We start from the raw sequence: 24,896 nt of genomic DNA, 5'->3' as shown, positions 1-24,896 counted from the left end.
ATAGAGTTCAAACTAAAACTAATCAGAAGAGATAGGGAAGGACATTGCACACTCATCAAAGGGAAGATCCACCAAGAGGACATTGCAATTCTTAACATATCTGCCCAAACACAAGGATACCCAGGGTTGTAAAAGAAACACCATTTCAGCTTAAATCACAAATTGACTCTCACACACTGATATTTGGAGACCTCACTGCCCAACTCCCACCAATAGACAGGTCATCTAGACAAAAACTAATCTGAGAAATGCTGGAGCTAACAGACTTTATAAACCAAATGGACCTAACAAATACTTACAGAACATCTCACCCAAAAGAATATATCCACTTCTCTGTACCTCATGGAGCGTTCTTCAAAATTGACCACATACTTGAAGACAAAGCAAGACCAGGCTACAGAAACCCACAGAGACAGCTGACCTGAGCAAGTGGGAGCTCATGGACCCCCAGGGGAAACCAGCATTGGACCGACTCAGACTTCCTGAATGTGGGTCTCAGTTAGAAGGCCTGGGCAGTCTAAGGGACCTCTGACAGTGGAATCAGGATGTATCCCTGGTGCACGAAAAGACTTTGGGAACACATTCTCTTTGGAAGGATACTCCCTTAGCCGGAGGAATGGGATTTGGGGGGGGGGTCGAGGGGGCATGGGAGGGAGAGGGCACTGGGATTGATATGTAAAATAAGAAAAAGACACACACACACACACACACACATACATATATATGAAAAGAAAATTGAAACAATTTCCCAAATTCTATCAGATCATCACAGATTAAACCAGAATATCAAAAGAAAACAAAACCAAAAACAGAAGCAACAGAAAGCTTATGGAAACTGAACAACTCTCTACTGAATGAAAAATAGACCAAGACAGACATTAAGACTGTCTGGATTTCAATGAAAATGAATACATAGCATGCTCAAACTTAAGGTACACAAAGAATTTAGGCTCTAAGAGGCCTAAATTAAAAACAAACACCTGGCAAGAGTTCATACTAGCAACTTAACAGCACACCAGAAAGTGCTAGAACAAAAGACATAATCACAACCAGAGACGTAGACAGCAAGAAATAATCAATAAAACAGAAACAAAGAGAACAATACAAAAGAAAAATCAATCAAACAAAGAGTTGGTTCTTTGAGAAAATCAACAAGATAGACAAGCATTTGTTTAAACTAAAAGGCAGAGCTAGAATATCCAAATTGACAAAATCAGAAATGAAAGGGGGAAGTATAACAATAGACACCTAGGAAATACAGAGAACCAAAAGTATATTCCTAAAAAACTTATACTTCATTAAATTGGAAAATAGAATAGAAAGGGGTAATTTTCTCAGTAGATACGCTTACCAAAGTTAAGCCAAGATCAGATAAGCAATTTAAACAGATCTGTAACTCCCAATGAAATAGAAGCAGTTATTAAAACTCTCCCAACTAAAAAAAGCCTAGGGCTAGAAACATACCAGACTTTCAAAGAAGTCTTAATTCCAACACTCCTCAAAATATTTCACAAAATAGAAACAGAAGGAACATTGCCCAATTCATGTTATAAGGGCACAGTAACCCTGATACCAAAACCACACAAAGCCCCCCCCCCAGAAAGAAAATTACAGATCAATTCCCCTAATGAACATAGATACAAAAATACTCAAATACTTGCAAACTGAATCCAACAACACATTGAAAAGATCATCCACCATGATCAAGTAGGCTTCATCCCAGAAATACTAGGATGGTTCAATATATAAAAACCAATAAATGTAATCCACCATAAATAAACTGAAAGAAAGAAAAAACCCACATGATCATCCCATTAGATGCAGAATAAGTCTTTGGCAAAATCCAACACCTTCATGATAAGAATCCTAGAGAGAGTAAAGATGAAAGGGACATATCTAAACATAATAAAAGTGGTTTTTATTACAGCAAGCTCATAGGCAATATCAAATTAAATGGAGAGAATTTCAACTAAAATCAGGAACGAGACAAGCTTGTCCATTTTCTCCACACCTGAGCAATAAGACAACTGAAGGAAGTCAGTGATATACAGTTCGGAAAGGAAGAAATCAAAGTATCTTTATTTTCAGATGGTATGATAGTGTACAGAAGTGACCCTAGAAATTCCACCAGGAACTCCTACAACTAATCAACACTTTCAGCAAAGAAGCTAGTTACAGAATTAACTCACAGACTTTAGTAGCTCTCCTATAGAAATCGTGGGAAAACCTTCACTATAGCCTCAAATAATATAAAATACCTTCTTGGGTTAATTGTAAACAAGCAAGTGAAAGTCTTGTATGATAAAAACTGTAAAATAAAAAGAAATAGATAAAGATATTAGAAGAAACAATCTCCCACGCTCAAGGATTAATATAGTAAAATGGCCATCCTACAAAGAGCAATCTACAGACAATGCAATCTCCATTAAAATTCCAACTCAATTCTTCACAGATCTTGAAAGGACAATTGTTAACTTCATATGGAAAACACAAAACAAAACAAAACAGTATAATTAAAACAATCCTGAAAAATAAAAGAACTTTGGGGGGGGTCTCATTTATTACCAATCTCAAGTAATATTACAAAGCTACAGTAATAGAAACAGCATGGTATTGGCATAGAAAAAAGACATGTTGACCAATGGAATTTAATTGAAGACCCAGGCATAAATCTACAGACATATGGACACATGATTTTTGATAAAGAAGACAAAATTATACAATGGGAAAAGGAAAGCATCTTCAACAAGTGGCATTGGTCTAACTAGATGTCTCCATGTAGAAGAATGCAAATAGATCCAAACATCACCCTGCACAAAATTCAAGTCCAAGTGGATCAAAGACCTCAACATAAAAGTCAGATACACTGAACTGATAGAAGAGAAAGCAGGGGATAGCCTTGTACTCATCAGCACAGGAGAAGACTTCTTGAATGGAACATGGACAACATAGGCACTAAGATCAACAATTAATAAACAGGACTTCAAGAAACTGAAAAGTTTCAGTAAGGCAAAGGTCACTGTCATTCAAACAAAGTAGCAGCCTACAGAATGAGAAAAGATATTTAGCAACTCACCATCTGATAGAGAACTAATATCTACAATATACGAAGAACTCAAGAAACCAGATATCAAAAAAATCCAGTTTAAAAATGGGGTACAGATTTAAACAGAGAATTTTCAATAGAGGAAACTCAAATAACTGAGAAATACTTAAAGAATTGTTCAACATCTTTAGTCATCGGGGAAAAGCAGTTCAAAACTACTTTGAGATTCCATCTTATACCTGTCAGAATGGCTAAGATCAATAACTTAAGTGACAACTCATGTTGAAGAGGATATGGAATAAGGGGAACACTCATCCATTGCTGATGGGAGTGCAAACTTGTACAGCCATTATGGAAACGAATATGGCAGTTCCTCATAAAGTCGGGAATCTATCTACCTCAAGATCTGTTTATACCACTCCTGGTCATATACCCAAGAGGTACTTCATACTACTGCAGGGACACTTGCTCAACCATGTTCATTGCTGTTCTGTTCCTAATAGCCCAAAACCACCTAGATGTTCCTAACAGAATAACGAATAAAGAAACTGTGGTACATTTTCACAATGGGATATTTCTCAGCTTAAAAAAAGAATTTACATCATAAAATTGGTAGACAAATGGATGGAGCTAGGAAAAAATCATTCTGAATAAGGTAACCCAGATCCAGAAAGATAAATACGGTATGCATTCACTTATATGTGGATATTAGCCATTAAATAAATTATTACCAATCTACAATTCATAGACCCAGAGAGGCTAAGTATAGAGGAAGGTAAGGGGGGGGGCACATGAATCTTTCCAGGAGGGGAAAATGGAGTAGATTTTATGTGCGGTGGGGCAAGTTGGGACAGAAACAGGAGGAGAGGATCAGGAAGAGGAGACAGGGTTGAGGAAGGGAATGTGGGAGAGACAGTTGGAAGGGAGGGACATTTGAGGGATGGCATGGGAGCCTAGTGCAGTGGAAACTTTCTAAATTATATCAAGGCACAGCTAACGAGGTCTCCTAATAATTGGGGAGATGGAGTCCCAACTGGCCATGTCTTGTCACCAAATGAGGCCTCCAGTACCAGGACTAGGTTTTATTTAGTTGAGTTGTTGGACAAGGGTGTCTCATGAAATCCCCAAATGACCCAGGCTGTTGCTAAGACAAGTGGGGCCCCATGTTGGAGGATAATACCAATACACCTCAATGAACATTGAGACGTGCACCTGGTGCCTACGTGGAGTCTGTATCCCTATATTCTAGTGTGTCTGGTATGGGAAGGTACTCTGAAGGCTACCAAAAGAGAAAGCAAACACTAACACATACACAAAACCTTTGACCTATAATCTGTCATGCATGAAAGATAGGCCAGGGCAATGGTGACACAAGGGAGTAACTAGCCAATGTCTGATTTGGCTTAAAGCACATTCCATGAGATGGAACCCATACTGGACACTGCTTGTGTGACACAGAGACTAGATAGCCCAGAGACCTAGGATAAAACCAAACACTACTTGTCTTAAAAAGTAACAACAAAATGACTCCTACTGATATTCTGCTATCCTCATAGATCAATGTCTTTTCCAGCCATCATCAGAGAAACTTCCTCCTGCAGTAGATGGGAACAGAGACCCACAGCCAGACTATGCAGAGAGAGAGAGTCCTTGGAATACACATGGCTTTAAATGGGATGTCTCCATCGCCAGAGGTGTTGGAGGACACCAGGAGATCAAGAGTTTCTGAGTCAACTCAGCAAGGCTCCTATGATCTCACAGAGACTGAAGCAGCAGGCACAGGGCCCGTATGGGGCTGCACCCGGTTTTCTGTATATGTTATAGCTTTCCGCTCCTGTGTGTGTGAATGAGTGGTCTGGTTCTTGTGTCTGCTGTTGGGCTCTTTTCCTTCTGTGGATTACACTGTCCAGCCTCAGAGTGGTGGCTTTTGTTTCATCCTACTACATTTTATTTTGTCATGGTTGTTTGTTATCTTCAGAAGCCTGTTCTTGTCTAATGTGAGACAGAAAGTGGTTCTAGAGAGGAGGGGAGGTGGAGAGGAACTGGAAGGAATTTAGAGAGGGTTAACTATAGCCAGGACATAGTGTATTAGCAAAATATCTACTTTTAATAAATGGGGAGGGAAAGAAAATAAAAAAGTATTCTTATCCTACTTGCTAGTGTTTTCCATTACATGACTCCAATGCCTAGCATTAATTAACTAATTAACTACCCAACAAAACATTTGTGAAGTGCCTACTATGTCCCAGGCATATTATGGAGACAAGACCAGCAAAGCTGAGAGGATTAAATAAAGAGATGGAGATACAAGAGAGAAATCAAACAGAGTGGTGCTGGAAATGAAAAACTTTAGTCAAATAAGTAGTGGAAAGCCTCACCAACAAAACGACCATGGGGGGGAGGAGGAGAGAGTAACAGGAATTGAAGGCATAGTTTGGAACTGAACTATCAAGCAGAAGGTGATTGATTGGTTTATTGCTTGAATGAAATTAAGGACATAGTTTGGATCTTAAGGTCTTCCTGTAGTTCAGTGTTCTGAGTATAATAGAAATAGAAGTCAGGACAGTCTGTTGAAAATAGATCAAAGGGTCAAGCCGATGCCTTCCCAAACATAGTTTTTAAAATTTTTAAATTCTAACAAGGTTCAGAACTTACAGGTTTGCAGGCAAAGGAACCAGATCCACAAGTGGTGGTGAGCCATCTCTGGGCAGGCTGTAGTCTTCTGGGGGAGGAGACTCTCTTTTACACTTGTGACATTTCCGGAAGCTTGAGAGAGGAAGTGGGTGCTGATTAAGGAGAATTTGTTTACACTCTACTTAACTAGTATTTCCCACTACCTAACTACAGTGCCTATTCATTGTTAATTAATTATTCAACAAACATTTATTAAGTACCCACTATGAGCCAGACATATTACAGATGTTAATAATATCAACATCAATAAAGTAATTGACTGCCTTCCTCTTGTGAAGTTTATATCATTTTTTTGAGGCACTGATAATTACATAGTAAATTTCAATAAACAGTGATATGTGTTGCAGCAGGAAGAAATACAAGGATCTCTGACAGTGGAGGCATCTACTCCAGGTTAGGGTGGGTTGGAGATTTCTGAAAGGAATTGACAATTTAGCTGAGACAAATATGCGGAATGATTAGCATTATCAGCCAAAGGGTTAACTATATTCTAAATCATAAAAATAAGCCATCCATAAGCACTGTATCCCTGTCACTGGTCCACTGTCACCTAGGTAAGTTAATTCCCTGACTCCTGAGTCTGCATCAGTTGTCTCTACAACTGAACCACCTGCAGCACTTAGTGAGACAACACCAAGGCCCAGTCTGAATGGTCAGTGTGTCAAGCGCATTCCAAAAGGCAGACACACTGTTCCTAATGGAAGGCCAGAGTTAGAGCCAAAGCTAGATCTAAAGTCAGCCAGAGCCAAATAAGATCCAGAGTAGGAGCCAGAACCAGAACCAGAACCAGAACCAGAGTGTAAACCAAATTCAAGTCCAGAGCCGGTCCAGACAGGTGCTCAACACTGGAGAGCACAGGACATGCTTAGTCCCAGAGGAACTCCAAGCAGCAAGGCAGGAGCCAAGGAAGGAACATGAGAGACGCCAGGTAGTATCCAGCAATAACTGGGCCTGTTCCTGCTAGTGACTATTGTTGCAGATGGTGTCCTGCTCTTAGAGTAGGCTTAGAGAGACAGCTTAGTGCTCTAAGCACAGAGGGAAAGGACAACTTTACTACAATCTGATCCATCGGAACACTGCGCTCACTCACTGAAGCAAGAAAAGTGACCTCAGAGGAATTAACTAGGACACCTAAGCTGCAAACTCCAGTGCAAAACCACAAATAACATTAAAAAAAAAAAAATCAAGAAAACTTGTCTTGTGTTGGAGAGATGACTCAGTGGTTAGTGCTCTCTGCTCTTCCAGAGGAGCTGTGTTTGATTCCCAGCACCTACAACTGTCTGTAACTCCTATTTCAGGGGCTCAAACACTATCTTTTGGCCTCTGAAGGCATGGCACACATGTGATGCACAGACACACATGCAAAACTATCATACCTATAAAATAAAAATAAGGGGGAAAACCCGTCCATTTCTTCCTTAAACTACACATCTCAGAGTAATGACTTCTGATCAAAGTGATTTAGAAAGAGCTTTTAGTAGAATAACTAAAGAAATTAAAACCTATTTAAAGAAATGAAAGTGCACCCAAACAAGCAGCTTAATGAAATAAGGAAGCTACGGTCAGAGTAGAAATTGGAATTTTATAAAGAGACAGAAAAACCAAACTGAAGTGATTCTAGAAATGAAAAAGCTTAAATGAAATAAATAATGCAGTGGAAAACCTCACCAACTATCAAGCATGGGGGAGGGAGAGTAACACAGGGATTGGAGGCGTAGGAAGAGATCGAGATAATTAAGTCAGAGATGATTGGTTTAACAAAATAAAAGTGTGGAATGTGGGATACCCTTAGGGCATCATAGAAAGACCATATTTATGAATTATGGCTTAGAAGAAGTTGAATTCCATGCCAAAGTGTAGAAAATATTTCCTACATAATCATAGTAAAATTACTTCTAAATTAAGGGAAACAGAGGTTAATCTATGGAAAAAAGTACACAGAACACCAAATGGGGTGACTGGAAAAAGAAAAGCCTCCTCCGTGTTATACCATTGTAAAAATACTAAAAATACATAACAAAGAGCATGTATTAAAGGCTGCAATACACTGAAGAAACTGAGAAAGACACTAAGTTGGCAAAACCTCTCATGTTCATAAACTGGAAGCATTAATATTGTGAAAATGGCCATTTCCCTCAAACTAATCAACAGACTTTCAGTGTGACACCCATCAAAATTCTCACATCATTTTTCCACAGACATAGAAAAGGAATCTTAAAATTCATATGGAAGCACAAAAGACTCTGGGTAGGCAAAGCACTTCTGGATAAAAGGAACCATGATGGAGAGGGGGAGGGGGAGGGCTCTTGAGCCCTCCCCCCTAGCTGAGGAGCCGCCAACAAGCTGTGCGGCAGGAGGCACAGCTACAAGGTGTGGTCACTGATAAGTTGTCTGCATTCTAGTGGATGGCCCCATGCTCATGCATATCTGATCCCACATTTGTGCTTATTTGAGCAGCACTAATTGAATTCAGTGGGCATCTCTATCATCTGTATCTATCTATATGTGTACATGTATATGCACACACGTATATACATATATGTACATGGAGTTCATAGTTAGGACAATGTGTTAGGGTTTTGGGAGCAGCAGGTTCAGGGAGAGTTGGAAGGGGGAGATGGGGTGGGTGGATATGATCATACTATATTACGTACATTTTTAAAAATTAAAAATACTATTTTTAGAGGAAGAATGTCATGGGTCTCACCCGACCTGATTCCAAGTTATACTGCAGAGCCATAGTAGTAAAAAACTGCAGAATGGTACTGGCACAAGAACAGACACATAGATCTAGGGGATTAAACTTAGGGTTCCTATTGCTGTGAAGAGACACCATGACCATGGCAACTCTTTTTGTTTTTATTTTTTAATTTCATTTTACATTCCAATCACAGTTCTCCTTCACACACCTCCCCCTGCCTCCCTTTTGCCTCTCCTCAGCCCTCCCCCAGCTCATTCCTCCTCACAAGGGCTTCCATGAGGAGTTAACATAGTATGGCACAATAGGTTGGGGCAGGGACAGATCCCTCTCCCATGCATTAAGACTGAGCATGGCATCCCACCATGTATGTGTCTGTGTGTGTGTGTGTGTGTGTGTGTGTGTGTGTGTGTGTGTGTGTGAAGCCTTTGTGTGTGGGACCACCCCTGGGCTGATGGTCCCAGGCTTTTTAAAAAACAGGCTGAGCAAATCATAAGGAGGAGGCTAGAGCATATCTCCATGGCCTCTGCTTCAGCTCTTGCCTCCAGGTTCCTGCCCTGTTAGAGTTACTGTCTTTGATTTCCTTCAGTGATGCACTGCAATGTGGAAGTGTAAGCTAAATAAGCCCTCTTCTCCCCAATTTACCTTCGGATGTGGTGTTGCATCACTGCAATAAAAACCCTAACTAGGACACAGTTATTATAGGCCTCTAGAGTCTCCCTGGCCAATAACTCCTAGAGGTAACCCACCACTGGTTCTGAGCTTTTCATTGAACAACCTTATAGCTTTTGGGAGCCCCTTTCCCAACCCATGTGGGATACCTTTAAAATAATCAAGGCAAAACAACTGTCGTTTTTACGGATGGTTTTTAGAGGTTTCTCTAATTTTGTCAGTTCTCAGAAGTTAGTATTAAAAAACAACAACAACAATAAAGTCCCAAATTCACGTAATAATACCTCTTAACAAACAGTGAACAGGTTCTCCAAAACTCCACAATAGTTCATTTAAATCATAAGTTGATATTAGTTAGCAGCTAAGGTAAAATATTTGCAAGCTCCAATACATGAAGATTTACATGTTCCTCAGCCGTGAGGTTTCCTTATCCTGAAGCACTGCTACGGGCCTTCCATGTACTTCCTCACCTCCATGGACTTGGTGGGGCCAGCTCAAGCAGTACTGGTCAGGGCCAAGGAAGAGCTGGGTCAGGATAAACAAATAGGCCGAATAGCTGTTTATTCAGGGAGAAATAACTTACAACTTAGACAGATGAACACCAGAAAATTCAACCCGATGCTCTCCAGAAAATTCAACCCGATGTTCTCCTGTCCGAGTCACGCCAGCAAGAGAACTTTTCCAGGCTCTCTCTCCGAACTCCTTCCACAGGTCACTTCCGCCCATGGCTCCACCCCCCATGGGCGTGGTCAGTGTCACAGAAGGACTATCTCACTACAGATGACTTTAAACCCACATGCCTGGACTTCCCTACATGGCTTGCATGTAGTTCCGCAGGTCAGAGTCTGCCTCCTCAGTAGTGATTTACTGTCTCTATGAGTCTGGGGTTGGGGTGGGGTGGGTCTTGCGGATCTTGATGAAAGTTTAAGAGCGTCCTGAGACTTGTGAGCTGGTTGTTCTTGGAGTCTCATGAGTTTCACTTATCCTTTCAAGGCAGGAATGTTTGATTCAGAGGAAATTATTGCACAGCACACACCCTGTACACAAATCAGTTTCTAATGGATGGAAGACCCCAAATTAAATCCAGAAATGCTGAAACTGCTGAGGGAAAATGCTCTGGGATATAGGTAGAGGGATAAGATCTGAATAGATCCTCCAAAGTACAGAACCTAGCCCCAAGAATTAAATGGGATCACATTAAATCAAAGAGCTTTTGCACAGCAACAGAAATGTCAATAGTGTGAATAGTCTAGAGATCAGGAGATGATCTGTTGTCTACATTCCAGATGAAGGGTGGGTATCTGGAATGTTTTAAAATACTTCAGAAATCAAACAATAAAACCAGTACCTTGCTTCTCAATAAATGTGCAAGTGAACTCAACAGATACTTCTCAAAAGTAGTATAAATGGCCAATAAATGTTTTGAGGAGTGTTCAATATCCTTATCCATTAGAGAAATGCAAATTATAATTACTTTGAGGACCCATCTCTCTCAGTTCAGAAGGCTGGCATCAAGAAAACCAATGATAAAAAATGCTGGTGAGTATGTGGGGAAAGAGGAATACTAACCGAATGCTGGTGGCAGTGTAAGACGTACAACCACTACGGAAATTTGGGTAAGCATTTCTCAAAAATCAACAATAGGACATCAGCAAGATGACCCAGCATATCACTCCTGTGCACACCCCACAAGAACTCGGTGTTCTACTGTAGAGATACGTACACATCCATGTTAACTGATGCTCTATTTACAATAGCAGGGAAATGGAATCAGTCTAGATGTCCATCAACTGATGAATGGCTAATGAAATGTAGTGTATGTACACAATGGAACTCATTCAAAGGTAAAGGAAAAATTCGAGGAAATGGATAGAACTAGAGAATAGTATTATATGAGGTAACAGACACAAAAAGACAAACATAACATGCTCTTTCTTATTCTAACAGTTAAATCTATGTATCTAAGTGGGAGGGTAAGAGAAGGCAGGAGGCTAGTGCCTGTGAGATGAGAAAGACAGGCTTTAAGAGCTGGGCTGTGGAGGACAGTAGAACACAGAAGATACAAAAGGGGACTCTGATGGAGGAAGTATACAGCAGGGAAAGGGGGTGACCATAGATTTTGGGGAGAATAGGGGAGATAACTACATCTCACTGAATGTGCACATTTTTCTTGTCACTACTCAATATCACGTTTACATAACATTTCCATTATATTAGGTTCTATAAGCACAATTAAAAAATTTCAGTATAAGTTTTTTTTTGGGGGGGGGGTAGATTCCTGATGGGAATTCCTATGCCCGAAAAAGAGCAGGCACTGAGCAGTCATAAAGACACACTTACTACTTGTTGGGTGTGCAGGTTCATTTCTGGAACTACAGGAAGTAATTTCACATGAGAAACAGCTGAAGGAATTGGGGCTGACTTTGGTTCTACCTAAAGATCCCCCACTCACAACTACAGTCATCTCACAACAGACAGCTGAGTTCAGACCAAGAAGAGAGCAGTCTCTAGCACGAATGCTATTGGGGGGATGTCCTATTGTGTGGTTGAATCTTGGATATTTCAAAATAGAAATTAAAAAAAAAAAATCTGCCACTTTCTTTGTGAACTCCTCCCAAGCCTCCAATGACCTTTGGGGCTAGTTATCTAAGAGATGCTGTTTTTCTAGTGTAAAAACAGCTGTAGCAAGTGGTAACAGGATAAATACGAGTGTGTGAGGGGGCGGGTGGGGGCGCTGCACTGGTTATGATGTTAGCTTGCGAGCTGAACTGCAGGAACTGCTCACTGGGCTATAGAGTGAGAACCTACCTTAAAGAAGAGCAATAAGAGCATTGAAAAATTAGTATGGTATCCTCTACCTTTACATATCCTCCCTCCTTTTGAGACATGACCTTGATATATAGCCCAGGCTGGTCCAGAACTTGTAATCTTTCTGCTTCTGCCCCTCCAGTGCTGGGGTTCACAGGTGTATCACCATACCTGACTCCCTTACTTGACTTTCTGGTTTTACTCTCCTCCAATAGGGAAGGACGTGGAGTCTTCATCTCCATGTTGTGAACTCTATTGGTCAGTTCTCCATTGTGGTGGTTTGAATAAGAATGGCCCCCATAAACTCTGTATTTGAATGGTTAGAGATCAGGGAGTGGAGCCCTTTTATGGGATTAGAAGGATTAGGAGGTGTGGCCCTGTTGGAGGAAGTGTGTCACTTGGGGTGGACATTGAGGTCTTAAAAACCCATGCCAGTGCCCTCTCCCCCTTTCAGTCTGTGGATCAGAGTGTAGCTCTCAGATACTTCTCTAACGCCATGCCAGCTGTATGATAGTCTTTCTATTACTGTGAAGCGATACTATGATCACAGCAATTTTTACAAAGGAAAACATTTAATTGGGAGTGGCTTACAGTTTCAGAGGTTTAGCCCATGGCAAGAAGCATGGCAGTATGAAATCAAACATGGTACTGGAGAAGCAGCTGAGAGCCATACTGTGTGTGAGAAGGACACAGTGTGCCATACGGGGTGTAACTGGAGCATAGGAGACCCCAAAGCCTGCCCCCACAGTGACACACTTCCTCCAACAAGGCCACACCCACTCCAATAAGGGCACACCTCCTAATAGTGCCACTCCCTGAGGGCCAAACAGTCAAACACTTGAGTCTATGGGGGCCATTTCTATTCTAACCACCATACCTAACATGCCTGCCACCATGTTTCCTGCCATGGTGGTAATTAACTAAACCTCTGAAACTATAAGCAAAAAGACCCTAATTAAATGCTTTCTAAGAGTTGCATTGGTCATGGTGTCTGGTCACAGCAATAGGACAGTGATTAAGACATCCATATAGAGAGAAAAAAAAAAAAACCCACTACTATGTGCTTATGATTAAAAGAGACACTAAATTCAGAAATATTATTTGATGTTTTGATATATTGGGTGAAAAACCAGGTTTTGTTATAATGGCAAACTGTTAAAAATAGTTTTATTAAATATAAACTAATAAAAATAGTTTTATTAAAAAATTATTTCTAGGAGCTAGGAGATGGTCCAGCAGTTAAAGTATGTATTATTCTTGCAGAGGACGTGATTTCAGTACAACAGCTAAGTCAGACAGCTCACAACCACCTGCAACTCCAGATCCAGGGCACCTGACACCCTTTTCAGGCCTCAGCAGTTATGTGCAAAAATTCACACGTAAAACTGTACATATGCACACAATTATAAATAAAATAACTCTTTAAAATTTTTTTCTAAAAGCAAACCTAAGACATCTCTCTGTTTTTGTGATGTGTGTGCGCACTCACATGTTTGTGTATATGCAAGTGTAAGTGTGGGTGTGTACATGCACGACAGGCATGCGGAGGACAGAGGGCAACTTTGAGAGCCTCTAATCGACCTGGAACTTCACTGAATCACCCAGACTAACTGGCCCATGAACTTCCAGTGACCACCTGTCTCTGCCTCATGTCTCACCACTGCTGAGATTAAAGGTGGATGTCACCTCTCTCAGCTTTCCATGTGGTTTGGGAATCCAAACTCAGGTCCTCATATTTACAAGGCATGTGGTTTACTGAGTTCTCTGCCAAGCTCAACATCTGCTTTCACTGAGATAAAATAAGATAAAAATTCTACTTATTACTGTTCATATATTATGCTATATTAAGACAAATAATAATTTCTGGTACATGGTCACAAAATTTCATTAGTGTTCTACTTTTATCATCTTTAGTACCTGGTCATTGCAATTTATTCTACATAATATATAATTTTATCTTACTCTAGCTAATTCTCTTGTAAACCAATTGCCTATAAACTTTTTAAAGTTCACATTTTATGATATTTAAGATCATTAGAATAATTAAATGATTCCTCTTGATATTTTTCTCTGAGATAGCAATTTTCTGTAATTATTGAGGCACTATGAAGCTCTGCAAACAAACTAAAACCAAAACCAGTAACTACAAAAGTCTGCTGAATGGAAGATGCTTTTTTTTCTGTCTTATCTTGTTTCTTCTAAAGTATTTTTTTTTAAACAGTGAGCTATCATAAAGTGAGTGACTTCTTTTTGTCACCGTTTTCAAGGCCAGAAAATGGAAGACCAAAGTTCTAGATGATTCCGGGTCTGGTGACAGCCTCCTTCCTCATAAAATGTTCCTGTCACTGTGAAAGAATCATGGCAAAAGAGAAGAGGCAGCTTTTACTCTCTCTCTCTCTCTCTCTCTCTCTCTCTCTCTCCCTCTCCCTCTCTCTCTCTCTCTCTCTTACACACACACACACACACACACACACACAACTCTGGCAGACTCCTGCTGCTCAGGTCCAGGCCATACCTACCAGAAGAACAGGTGAATGGCTCACCTGCCAGCTGAACCGCCCCACTTCCTAAATTCAGTTCTTAAAGACCCATCCCATCCTGCCCCACTGTATCTCCTCCATTGGTATACCCCTACCACAACTCTACCCTCTAAAATCAGAAGCCTGGACAGATGTCTTGCAGACTAAGAAACCATAGATGCCAGTTCAGACTACTATACTCAGCAAAACTTTTCAATCACCATAAATGAAGAAAACAAGATACTTCATGATAAAGTCAAATTTAACCAATATCTATCCACAAGTCCAGCCATACACAAGGTACTAGAAAGAAAACTCCAACCAAAGAAGGTTAACTATACCTGTGAAAACACAGACAATAAGTAGTCTCAAACCAGCAAAATCCAAACAAGGGAAACACATGAATACACACATGCACACACACTACCACCACTACCAAAATAATAGGAATTAACAATTATTAGTTATTGTTATCTCTCAATATCATGAACTCAATTCCCCAATAAAAAGAGTCAGGCTAATGGGCAGAATGGATTTGCAAACAAAATTCATCCTTCTGCAGCATACAAGAAACACACCTCAATATCAAAGATAGACGTTACCACAGATTAAAGGGTTGGGAAAAGATTTTCCAAGCAAATGGACCCAAGAAGCAAGCTGGTGTGGTGATTTTTAATATCTAACAAAATAGACTTAACCAAGATTAATAAAAAGAGATGGAAAAAGACATTTCATTGTCATCAAAGGAAAGCTCCACTAAGATGATGTTTCAATTCTTTTCAATTCAACATCTATGCCTCATATGCAAGGGTACCCACATTTGTAGAAGAAAAAATTACTCAAGCTTAAATCACACATTGAACATCACACATTAGTAGGGGAAGACTTCAGTGGTGAGACTTTGCTCTCACCAAAGGGCAGGTCATCCATACAAAAACCAAACAGAGAATACTGGAGCAACAGACCTTTTGAAACAAATGAACCTAACATATACCTATAGAATATTTCACCCAAACACAAAAGAACATAACTTCTTCTCAGCACCTTGGAACATTCTCCAAAACTGACCACTTACTGGGTCACAAAGTAAGTCTCAATAGGTACAAAACAAAACAAACAAACAAACAAATCAGAACAACCTACTTTATCCAACCAGACCACCAAGGATTAAAGCTGAACTTCAACAACAATAGAAACAGCAAAAATCCTACAAACTCATGGAAACTAACAATTCACGACTGAACCACCTCTGGGTCAGGGAAGAAACAAAGAAAGGAATTAAAGACTTCTAGAATTCAATGAGAATGAATGAAGAACAAGTACATACACAAATTTATGGAACACAATGAAAGTGGTGCTAACAGGAAAGTTCATCTAACTAAGTGCCTTAATAAAGAAATTGGAGAGATCTCACAATGACAACTTAACAGCACACCTGAAGACTCTAAAACAAAAAGAAGCAAACATGTACCAGAGGAGTAGATAGCAGGGAATAATCAAACTGAGGGCTGAAATAGAAACAAACATACTGATACAATGAATCAATGAAACAAAGAGTTGGTTCTTTGAGAAAATTAGCAAGATAGACAAACCCTTATGCAAACGGACTAAAAGATAAAGAAAATATCCAAACAAAAATGAAAAGGGGAACATAACAACAAACACCAAGAAAATCCAAAGAATAATTAGGTCATAATTCAAAAAACTGTACTCCACAAAATTGGAAAATTTAAAAGAAATGGACAATTTTCTTGATAGGTACCACTCACCAAAGTTAAATCAAGATCAGATAAACAATTTAAATAGACCTATAACCTTCAAGAAAATAGAAGTAGTCATTAAAATCTCCCAACCTCTGCACCCCCCCCAAAAAAAACCCAGGACCAGATGGATTTAGTGCTGAATTCTATCAAACTTTCAAAGAAGATCTAATAACAATACTCCTCAAATTATTCCACAAAATAGAAACAGGAAGAACATTACCATTTTCATTTTATGAGGTCATAGTCACCCTAATAGCCAAACCACACAAATATTCAAAATGAAAAAGAATTACAGACCAATTTACCTCATGAACATAGGTGCAAAAGTACTCAATAAAATACTTGTAACAAAATCCAAGAACACATCAAAAAGATTGTCCATCATGATTATGTAGGCTTCATCTCAGAGTTGTGAGGATGGATCAACATGTGAAAATCTGTCAATCCACTATATAACAAATTGAATGAACAAAAACCCACATGATCGTCTCACTAGATGCTAGAAAAGCCTTTGACAAATCCAACATCCCTTCCTGATAAAAGTCTTGGAGAGATCAGGGATAAAAGAGACATACCTAAACATAATAAAGACAATTTCAGAAAGCCTATAGCCAACATCAAATTAAACAGAGAGAAACTCAAAGCAATTCCACTAAAATCAGGAATAAGACAAGGCTGTCCACTCTCTCCATATCTATTCAATATAGTACTCAAAGTTCTACCTGGAGCCTTAAGACAACAAAAGGAGATTAGGGATACAAAAGGAAGGGAAGAAATCAAAGTATTGCTATTTACAAATGGTATGGTAGTATATATAAATGACCCCAAAAATTCTACCAGAGAACTCCTACAGCTGGTGAATACCTTCAGTAGAGTGGTTGGATACAAAACTAAGTAAAAAATATCTGTAGCTCTCCTATATACAAATGATAAATGGGCTAAGAAAGCAATAAGAGGATTAGCACCATTTCCAATAGCCTCTAATCAAGCAAGTTAAAGACCTGTATTATTAAAAACTTCAAGTCTTTGAAGAAGAAAATTGAAGAAGCTATCAGAAGATGGAAAGATCTCCCATGTTCATGGATTGGCAGGGTTAACGCAGTAAAAATGGCCATCTTACCAAAAACAATCTACAGATTCAATGCAATTCCCATCAAAATTTCAATACATTCCTTTACAGACCTTGAAAGAACAATATTCAACAAAACAAAACAAACACAAAAGACTAAATCAATCTATTCAATCAAAGACTTCAGGAGTTATCACTATCTCTGGTTTCAAGCTGTACTATAGAGCTGTAGTAATAAAAACTGCATGGTATTGGCACAAAAATAGAAGGTGGATAAATAGAATCAAATGGAAAACCCAGATGTAAATATACATACCTATGGATACATGATTTTTGATAATGAAGCCAGAAATATACAATAGAAAAAATAAAGCATCTCCAGCAATTGGTGCTGGTCTAACTGGATGTCAGTATGTAGAAAGATGCAAATAGATATCACCCTGCACAAAACTCAAGTCCAAGTGGATCAAAGACCTCAACATAAAATGAAATACACTGACCTGATAGAAGAGAAAGTGGGGAATAGCCTTGAATACATTGGCACAGGAGACAACTTCCTGATCAGAATACCAATAACACACTCACTAAGTTTGACAATTAATAAATGGGACCTCGTAAAACTGAAAAGTTTATGTAAGGCAAAGAACACAGCCAATAAGCTATACCACTCCTTAGCATATGCCTGTAGGGGTCTGACCTAAGTTTTCTGTGTATGTTATGGATGAATAGCTTGGTGTTTTTGTGGGATTCCTAACAGTGGGAGCAGGGGCTGTCTCTGATTCTTTGTCCTCTTATTGGGTTGTGTTGTCCAGCCCTGCTGTGATGGTAGGTGCCTGGTCTTATCGTGGCTTGTTCTGCCATTGTTATTGTCCCTGGGATGCCTGTTCTTTTTTGAAGGAAGGCAAGGATGGTGAATCTGGGGGAGAGGGGAAGTGAGGGAGGAAGACTGAGGGAAGGGGATCTTTGTGAGTTTAAAGCCAGACTGGTCTACAAAGCTACACAGATAAACCCTGTCTTGAAAAACAAAAACAAACAAAAAAACCAAACCAAACAAAAAAAGGGCACAAATCTCAATTGAGAATGGTAATTGTCTTCTCTTTCATGACATAATTGCCTTCTGAAGGCTTTACACAATACCATCATCTTGGAGGTCATGAGTTCAACATATCAGTTTTAGGGAAGTAACAGTATTCAGATCATAACTTTCTGAACCCTAAATATCTATATAAACATGTGAACCATATTTTCAGATTCTATATGTATTAAGTCTTCTACTCAAAATACATTTCTTATTCAGGTATTCTTATGATAAAACTGTTATCAAATAAGTTGTACTTAATTATTTTTTGGGTAATCTTGGCAAACAAATATGACAAAAATTTTTAATTGAATTTCCATGGAATATAAAATTTTGAATTGTAATTTCTTCACAGATATCAAAAGATATAGCATAGCTTAAGTTGTTAACTTCTGAGAGAAATGACTACACTTGATGGGAGATAAGTGTCTCATGTTCCTCATAGCAATTTGGAGCTGTGATGTTAAGGTCACCAGTGAGCTTTGGAAACAACAGCACACCATGATCTGTAATCACTGACAACTACCGCTGTTTCCCCACACTGCTGGGGATGGAGAGGTAGGACTGAGTTTATACATAGGCTGAATATTGAACTACTTTTCGTCAGGGAAGGGACAGGCAGAAAATAATAATTGAAGCTGTCAAGTGTAGAGAGAAAGTTGTAAATATGAAATGGCCTCTAATATGCACTGATTTTTTTTCTCAATAGAGCAGGAATTCATGGAGGCTTGGGAGACAGACTGATAAGAACTGGCAAGAGGCCAAATTACAACAAAAATTTAGTTTTAAAAGCTTTAGTTGCCTGTACTTGTGGTTCTGGATCTTTTATTCCAGAAAACAGAGTCAGTGTTCCAGCGAGCTGGGCAGAAGCGGCTGGTTTTATGAACAGAGTATCTCCAAGGGAAGCACAAACCAAGAACAAAGAATAGATTTGTTCCTCAGCTTTGAGCCCAAAGTTGTTTTTCCTAGAAGTCAGGACCAGAAGGCAGAGCAACAGCAAGGTAACTGGTGAGCACTGGCTTACTGTATGTTATGATTTTTCCTTCTTGCTAAGAATTAAAAAGAACATAATTTTATTACCATGGCAACTGAACCTGCCTTGTCAGGGCTAGGACCACAGCCCAGAGGCCCAGATTGCCTAGCATATGCAAAATTGATCCCTGGTCTCACCAAACTGGACAGATCAGAACACCAGGGCTGGGATTGGGAACTTAATCCCAAATAATTGTGTCCTATTGTGAAATTATTGCTCAGTCCTGTAGTTCTGGGACAGCCTTCCATGGTTACGTCTCCCTTAACTAATTTGTCAGATTGTGTGGAATTCCAGACTGAAGTGGTGGGCTGAGTAAGTTGAAAAGTCCCCCAGATCTTAGGAAAACAGATGTTTACCAGTATCTTAGTTAAAAGCTTAGGAGAACCACACCAAAGGAACTGGGTAAAACAAAAGTTTTATTTTTATTAGGTCTTACTTAAATTGAAACTCAACCTGACTAAGCTGAATTCCTAATTATAATAAAGGGATCAACCTCTTATAAGATCTGCCTGATAGAAAGAGGAAGTGGGTTGTCTGATAGGACAGAATATAGCTGAAAGCTTTGACTTCCTATGTATACAGTGCATCAAGTTTTAAAATGCCACACAGATGAAAATGATTGATCAGAGTGACTGTTTAATGCCTGGTCCTAAAGGAAGCATCTGTATCACATCCTCCAAGAATCAGGAAACATCACAGAAGAAGGGGTGGAGAGAACATAGAAACTAGAAGGAGCAAGGGGAGAGGAATGGCAGGGCTGTTGCATATGATAACTCACAGCAACTGTGATTACATGCATGACATTTATTTTAATTTTAGCCAATCAAGTATGTGATACAGAACACTTACTTTCATTCTCATTATCTCTGAACCCTGGTGGCAGAGCGGGATATGGTGAATGCTCTCGATTCTGTTTTCCACTTCAATACCTGTTAACATGCTGTCGCAGAGGCAGCAAAGATTCTTGGGGCTCCGGCTCTCCCCAAAGACTTATATGCAGATAATGACTGAAGGCGGATGGAGAGATACTTTCTTTAGTGGTGTAACCACTGGTATGGTGCATACACTACTAGAAACAAATTCCCACTCATGCTTCTATACACCTTAATTAAACTCCTAGGACTACACACAGAAAAAAAGACAAAAAAAGTAGAAATGGGGTCCATCTTCTGTTTCCATCAGCTACTGGATGAAGGCTCTAGGATGGCATATACGGTAGTCATCAATCTCATTATCAGGGAGGGGCATTTAAGGTAGCCTCTCCACTTTTGCTTTGATTCTTAGTTGGGTTCCCTAGTGCTAGATTTCTCTTTAATCCTATAATGGCTCCCTCTATTAAGGTATCTCTTTTCTTGTTCTCTTCTATTCTACCCCCCCATTCAGTCTTCCTGATCCCTCTTCTTCTCCCCTTCTCTGTTTCCTCCCTCCTTCCCCTCTTCTCCATGCTCCCAATTTGCTAAGGAGCCCTTGCTCCTTTCTCCTTCTGCAGGGTACCATGTACGTCTCTCTCAGGGTCCTCCTTGTTCCCTAGCTTTTCTGGCTAGGATTCTGTGGATTGTAGGCTGGTGATACTTTGCTGTATGTCTAATATCCATATATGAGTGAGTGCATATGGTTTTTTCTTTCTGTGACTGTGTTACTTCATTCAGGATGTTTTTTTTTTTTTTTTTTTTTTTTTCTAGTTCTGTCCATTTGCCTGCGAATTTCAAGATTCCATTGTTTTTGCTTGTTTGTCTTTTGTTTTTGTTTTTTCTTTTTTGAGTAATACTCCATTGTGTAAATGTACCATATTTTCTTGATCCATTCTTCGGTTGGGGGCATCTAGGTTGCTTCCAGGTTCTGGTTATTACAAACAATGCTGCTATGAACATATTTAAATATATGTCCTTGTTGTATAAATGTGCATCCTTTGGGTATATGCCTGAGAGTGGAATTGCTGGACCTTGAGGTAGACTGGTTCCTGTTTTCCTGAGAAAGCACCATACTGATTTCCAAAGTGGCTGTACGAGTTTGCACAGTGGAGGAGCGTTCCTCTTTCTCCACATCCTCTCCAGCATAAACTGTCATTGGTGTTTTTTATTTTAGCCATTCTGGCAGGTATAAGATGGTATCTAGAGTTGTTTTGATTTGCATTTCCCTGATGGCTAAGGATGTTGAGCACTTTCTTAGATGTCTTTCAGCTATTTTAGATTCCTCTATTGAGAATTCTCTACTTAGTTCTGTACCCCACTTTTTAATTGGATTGTTTGGTGTTTTGGTGACTAGCTTCTTGAGTTTTTTTCTTTTATATTTTGGAAGTCAGCCCTCTGTCAGATGTGGGGTTGGTGAAGATCATTTGCTATTCAGTGGGCTGCCATTTTGTCTTGTTGACTGTGTGCTTTGCCTTACAGAAGCTTCTCAGTTTGAGGAGGTCCCATTTATTGTTTGTCTCAGTGTCTGTGCCAATGGTGTTATGTTCAGGAAGCGGTCTCCTGTACCAATTTGTTCAAGGTACCTCCTATTTTCTCTTCTCCCACTGCTAAACACTGAGCTGAATTCCTGGAATTCAGTTGTAGAGAGGGAAAAGGGTGAGCAAAGGGGTCAAGAGAAACCCACAGAAACAGCTGACCTGACCAAATGAGAGCACATGGACTTCCGTTGTAAAGCTGGGGAACCAGCATTGTACTGAAACAAGCCCACTGAATGTGGGTGCCAGGTAGGAGGCCTGGGCAGTCAGTCTATGGGACCTCTGACAGTGGAACTAGTATTGATCCCTAGTGCACAAATGGACTTCGGGAGCACATTCCTCATGGAGGGAAACTCTTTCAGCCTAGATACACAGAGGAGAGCCTAGGCCCTCCCCTAAATGATGTGACAGACTTTGATGATCCCCCATGGAAGGCCTCACTCTTCCTGGGGAGTGAGTGGGGGTTTGGATGAGGGGGTTGGTGGGGGGGAGGGGATGGGAAGGAGAGGGAACTGGGATTAATATGTAAAATAAGATTGTTTCTAAATTAAACAGATAAATTTTTTTAAAAAAGAAGTGGGGTCCAGCTGGAAAGAGGAAGTGAGATATGAAAGAGTAACTAGGTGTGAAACGATCAAAATACACTAGGTATATGTGTGAAATGTCATAAAGGAACCCATTAGATGGATAATTAATATTTGCTAATAAAGCATTTTAAATGTTATTAATAACCAAGAGGAGAAAGAGAAAGCAAGGGCTTGGGGAGTATGTGGGTGGAAGAGTACATGTCTGGTATGCATGAAATCCCAGAGTCAATTCACAGCCCTTATCCTCAATGAAAGAGCGCGAGAGTCAGATGATGATGTAAAAGAATACCTTAATGATCTTGCAATGAGGAAAAAAATTTCTAAAAAGATACAAAAGCATAAATAATCATGTAAAAATGAATATCTAAAGCAAATTTGGCTTCTGCTTAGTGAATGACAGCACAGTGTTGAGTGTCACAGCCGACTAATATCACAAAAGGATGGTAAAAGCCTTGCATGCTCAAGAATAGAAAAGGTTATCTGGTAGGAGAATCAGTTAACAGTATGTATAAATAATTCATAGAAGTAGAAAATAGAATGCAAATAAGCATCGAGAGCATTCACTATCTCCTTCCCTGCCACCAGGGATCAGAGGTAGAAAAATGAAAACAAGTGTTCTGTATCACATACTTGATCAGCTAAAAATAAAACAAAACCCCCAATCCCCAGATACTGTAGTACCAAGTGCTGGTGAGGAGGTGGGAAAGGAGGAATCCTAACATATCGAGAATGGAAGTATGAATTTTGCATAATAACTACATACACTACAGTAGTTAATTTGCATAATATTCCACAAAGCAATTCTACCTTGGTGACCACTCAGAACACTTCTATAGATTCAAAGACATGAAAAGTTGATAGATATTCACAATAACCAGGAAGTGAAGAAACCAGAACATCAACAAGGAATTATACAACAAAAATATGACATATCCATAGACTATAACACTCTATTTAAAAAATTCAAGTAAAACGTATGTGGGGTCACCAACCAGCCTACTGTGAGGATCCCGGAACTCACTGAAGAGAATGTCAAGTTCATTATCGAGGACACGGACCTGGAGGTGGCCAATTCCATTCAGAGGGTCTTCATTGCCGAGGTGCCCATAATAGCTATCGACTGGGTTCAGATCGATGCCAATTCCTCAGTCCTTCACGACGAATTCATTGCTCACAGGCTTGGATTGATCCCCCTCACTAGTGATGACATTGTTGACAAGCTGCAGTACTCCCGGGACTGCCCATGTGAAGAGTTTTGCCCTGAGTGTTCTGTGGAATTCACTCTTGACGTGAGGTGCAATGAAGACCAGATTTGCCATGTTACCTCTCGAGATCTCAACTCCAACAGCCCCCGGGTTATTTCTGTGACATCCTGGAACCGGGATAACGACCCCAATGACTCTGTGGAGCAGGATGACATCCTTATTGTCAAGCTGAGGAAGGGCCAGGAGTTTAGACTTCGAGCCTATGCCAAGAAGGGCTTTGGCAAGGAACATGCCAAGTGGAACCTCACTGCAGGGGTAGCTTTTGAATATGATCCAGACAACGCACTTAGGCACACGGTGTATCCCAAGCCAACAGTGAGTACTCCGAGCTGGATGAGGATGAGTCACAAGCCAGAGAGGTTTTACTACAATGTGGAGCCCTGTGGCTCACTGCGCCCTGAAACCATTTTCCTCTCAGCCCTGTCTGGGTTAAAGAAGAAGCAGCGTGATTTACAGACTCAGTTAAGCCATGACGTGCTCACTATAAACTAGCCACCCTCTGCAGAAGACTAGGTTCAAGGTCTTCAGGTCTTGGGAACCCTTCTGGTTTCTGGGCTCTGGACTGCAGCTGCTCAAAACTGCTAGAAGGTCACTGGAGAGATTGCCAGGGGTTCTACTGGTGTTAGACAGGGCAGTTTTTCACTAGGCATTTAGCATTCTGGGCCCTACCTTGTTGGCTACTGTGGTATTCTTTAGAATGCCAGGCACCCCTTCCATCCTGTTTCCTATCTTACTTGTAGGGAGCCTCACTGCTTGTTATTTGAGAGCCACTGACCTAGAATTCTGATTATTCCAGCTTTTTAAATCTCTGCCCAAGGAAAGGTGTTTTCACAGCTGTACCTTAGGCTTCTGGTGTTGGGACTGAGTATTAGGACTTTCATTGAAGCGGCCTGTGACCTTTCAAGTTCTTCCCAGGGTCAGGGCCAACTACCGGCACTTGAAGTTTCAGGTGTCCCTAAGCTGAGATGTCACCCTTTAGGACTAGTGTCAGACCCTTGCTATCCTCTGTCCACAGGTAAACTTGCTGTTTTATCATCTGGCCTGACCTTCCCTGGGGTGGGGTGGGTAGGGGGTGGGGGGGGTGGAGGGTGGGTGACAGACCACACACTGCCACAGACCCCTCCTACATTTCCTTTCTCTTTAGTGGTGTTCAGGCCCTGCCCTTAGTATGTCTCCAGGTAGAAACAGACCTGCCCATAGTGGTTTTTAGGCAGCCTG

The 24,896-nt window shown here is 40.2% G+C and overlaps 1 protein-coding gene and 1 pseudogene across 1 annotated transcript in view; one reads left to right on the top strand and one right to left on the bottom strand.

The window, feature by feature from the left end:
* Nucleotides 1-9,754, bottom strand: part of Cd84 (CD84 molecule) — a 42,978-nt gene extending 33,224 nt beyond the window's left edge. Inside the window, exons 1-2 of the mRNA XM_051186295.1 lie at nucleotides 9,694-9,754; nucleotides 5,702-5,812 (exon numbers count right to left, since the gene is read on the bottom strand). Coding sequence (XP_051042252.1) covers nucleotides 5,702-5,747 — 46 coding nt within the window. The 5' untranslated portion in view covers nucleotides 5,748-5,812; nucleotides 9,694-9,754. The remainder of the gene's footprint in view (nucleotides 1-5,701; nucleotides 5,813-9,693) is intronic.
* A 13,636-nt stretch (nucleotides 9,755-23,390) lies between these two features.
* On the top strand, nucleotides 23,391-24,170 carry LOC127223285 (DNA-directed RNA polymerase II subunit RPB3-like; annotated as a pseudogene).
* Nucleotides 24,171-24,896: the final 726 nt, after the last annotated feature.

The sequence above is a fragment of the Phodopus roborovskii genome, unplaced genomic scaffold (assembly GCF_943737965.1).
Source record: "Phodopus roborovskii unplaced genomic scaffold, PHOROB, whole genome shotgun sequence".
NCBI classification, from domain to species: domain Eukaryota; kingdom Metazoa; phylum Chordata; class Mammalia; order Rodentia; family Cricetidae; genus Phodopus; species Phodopus roborovskii.
This window is presented reverse-complemented; position numbering and strand designations above follow the sequence as displayed.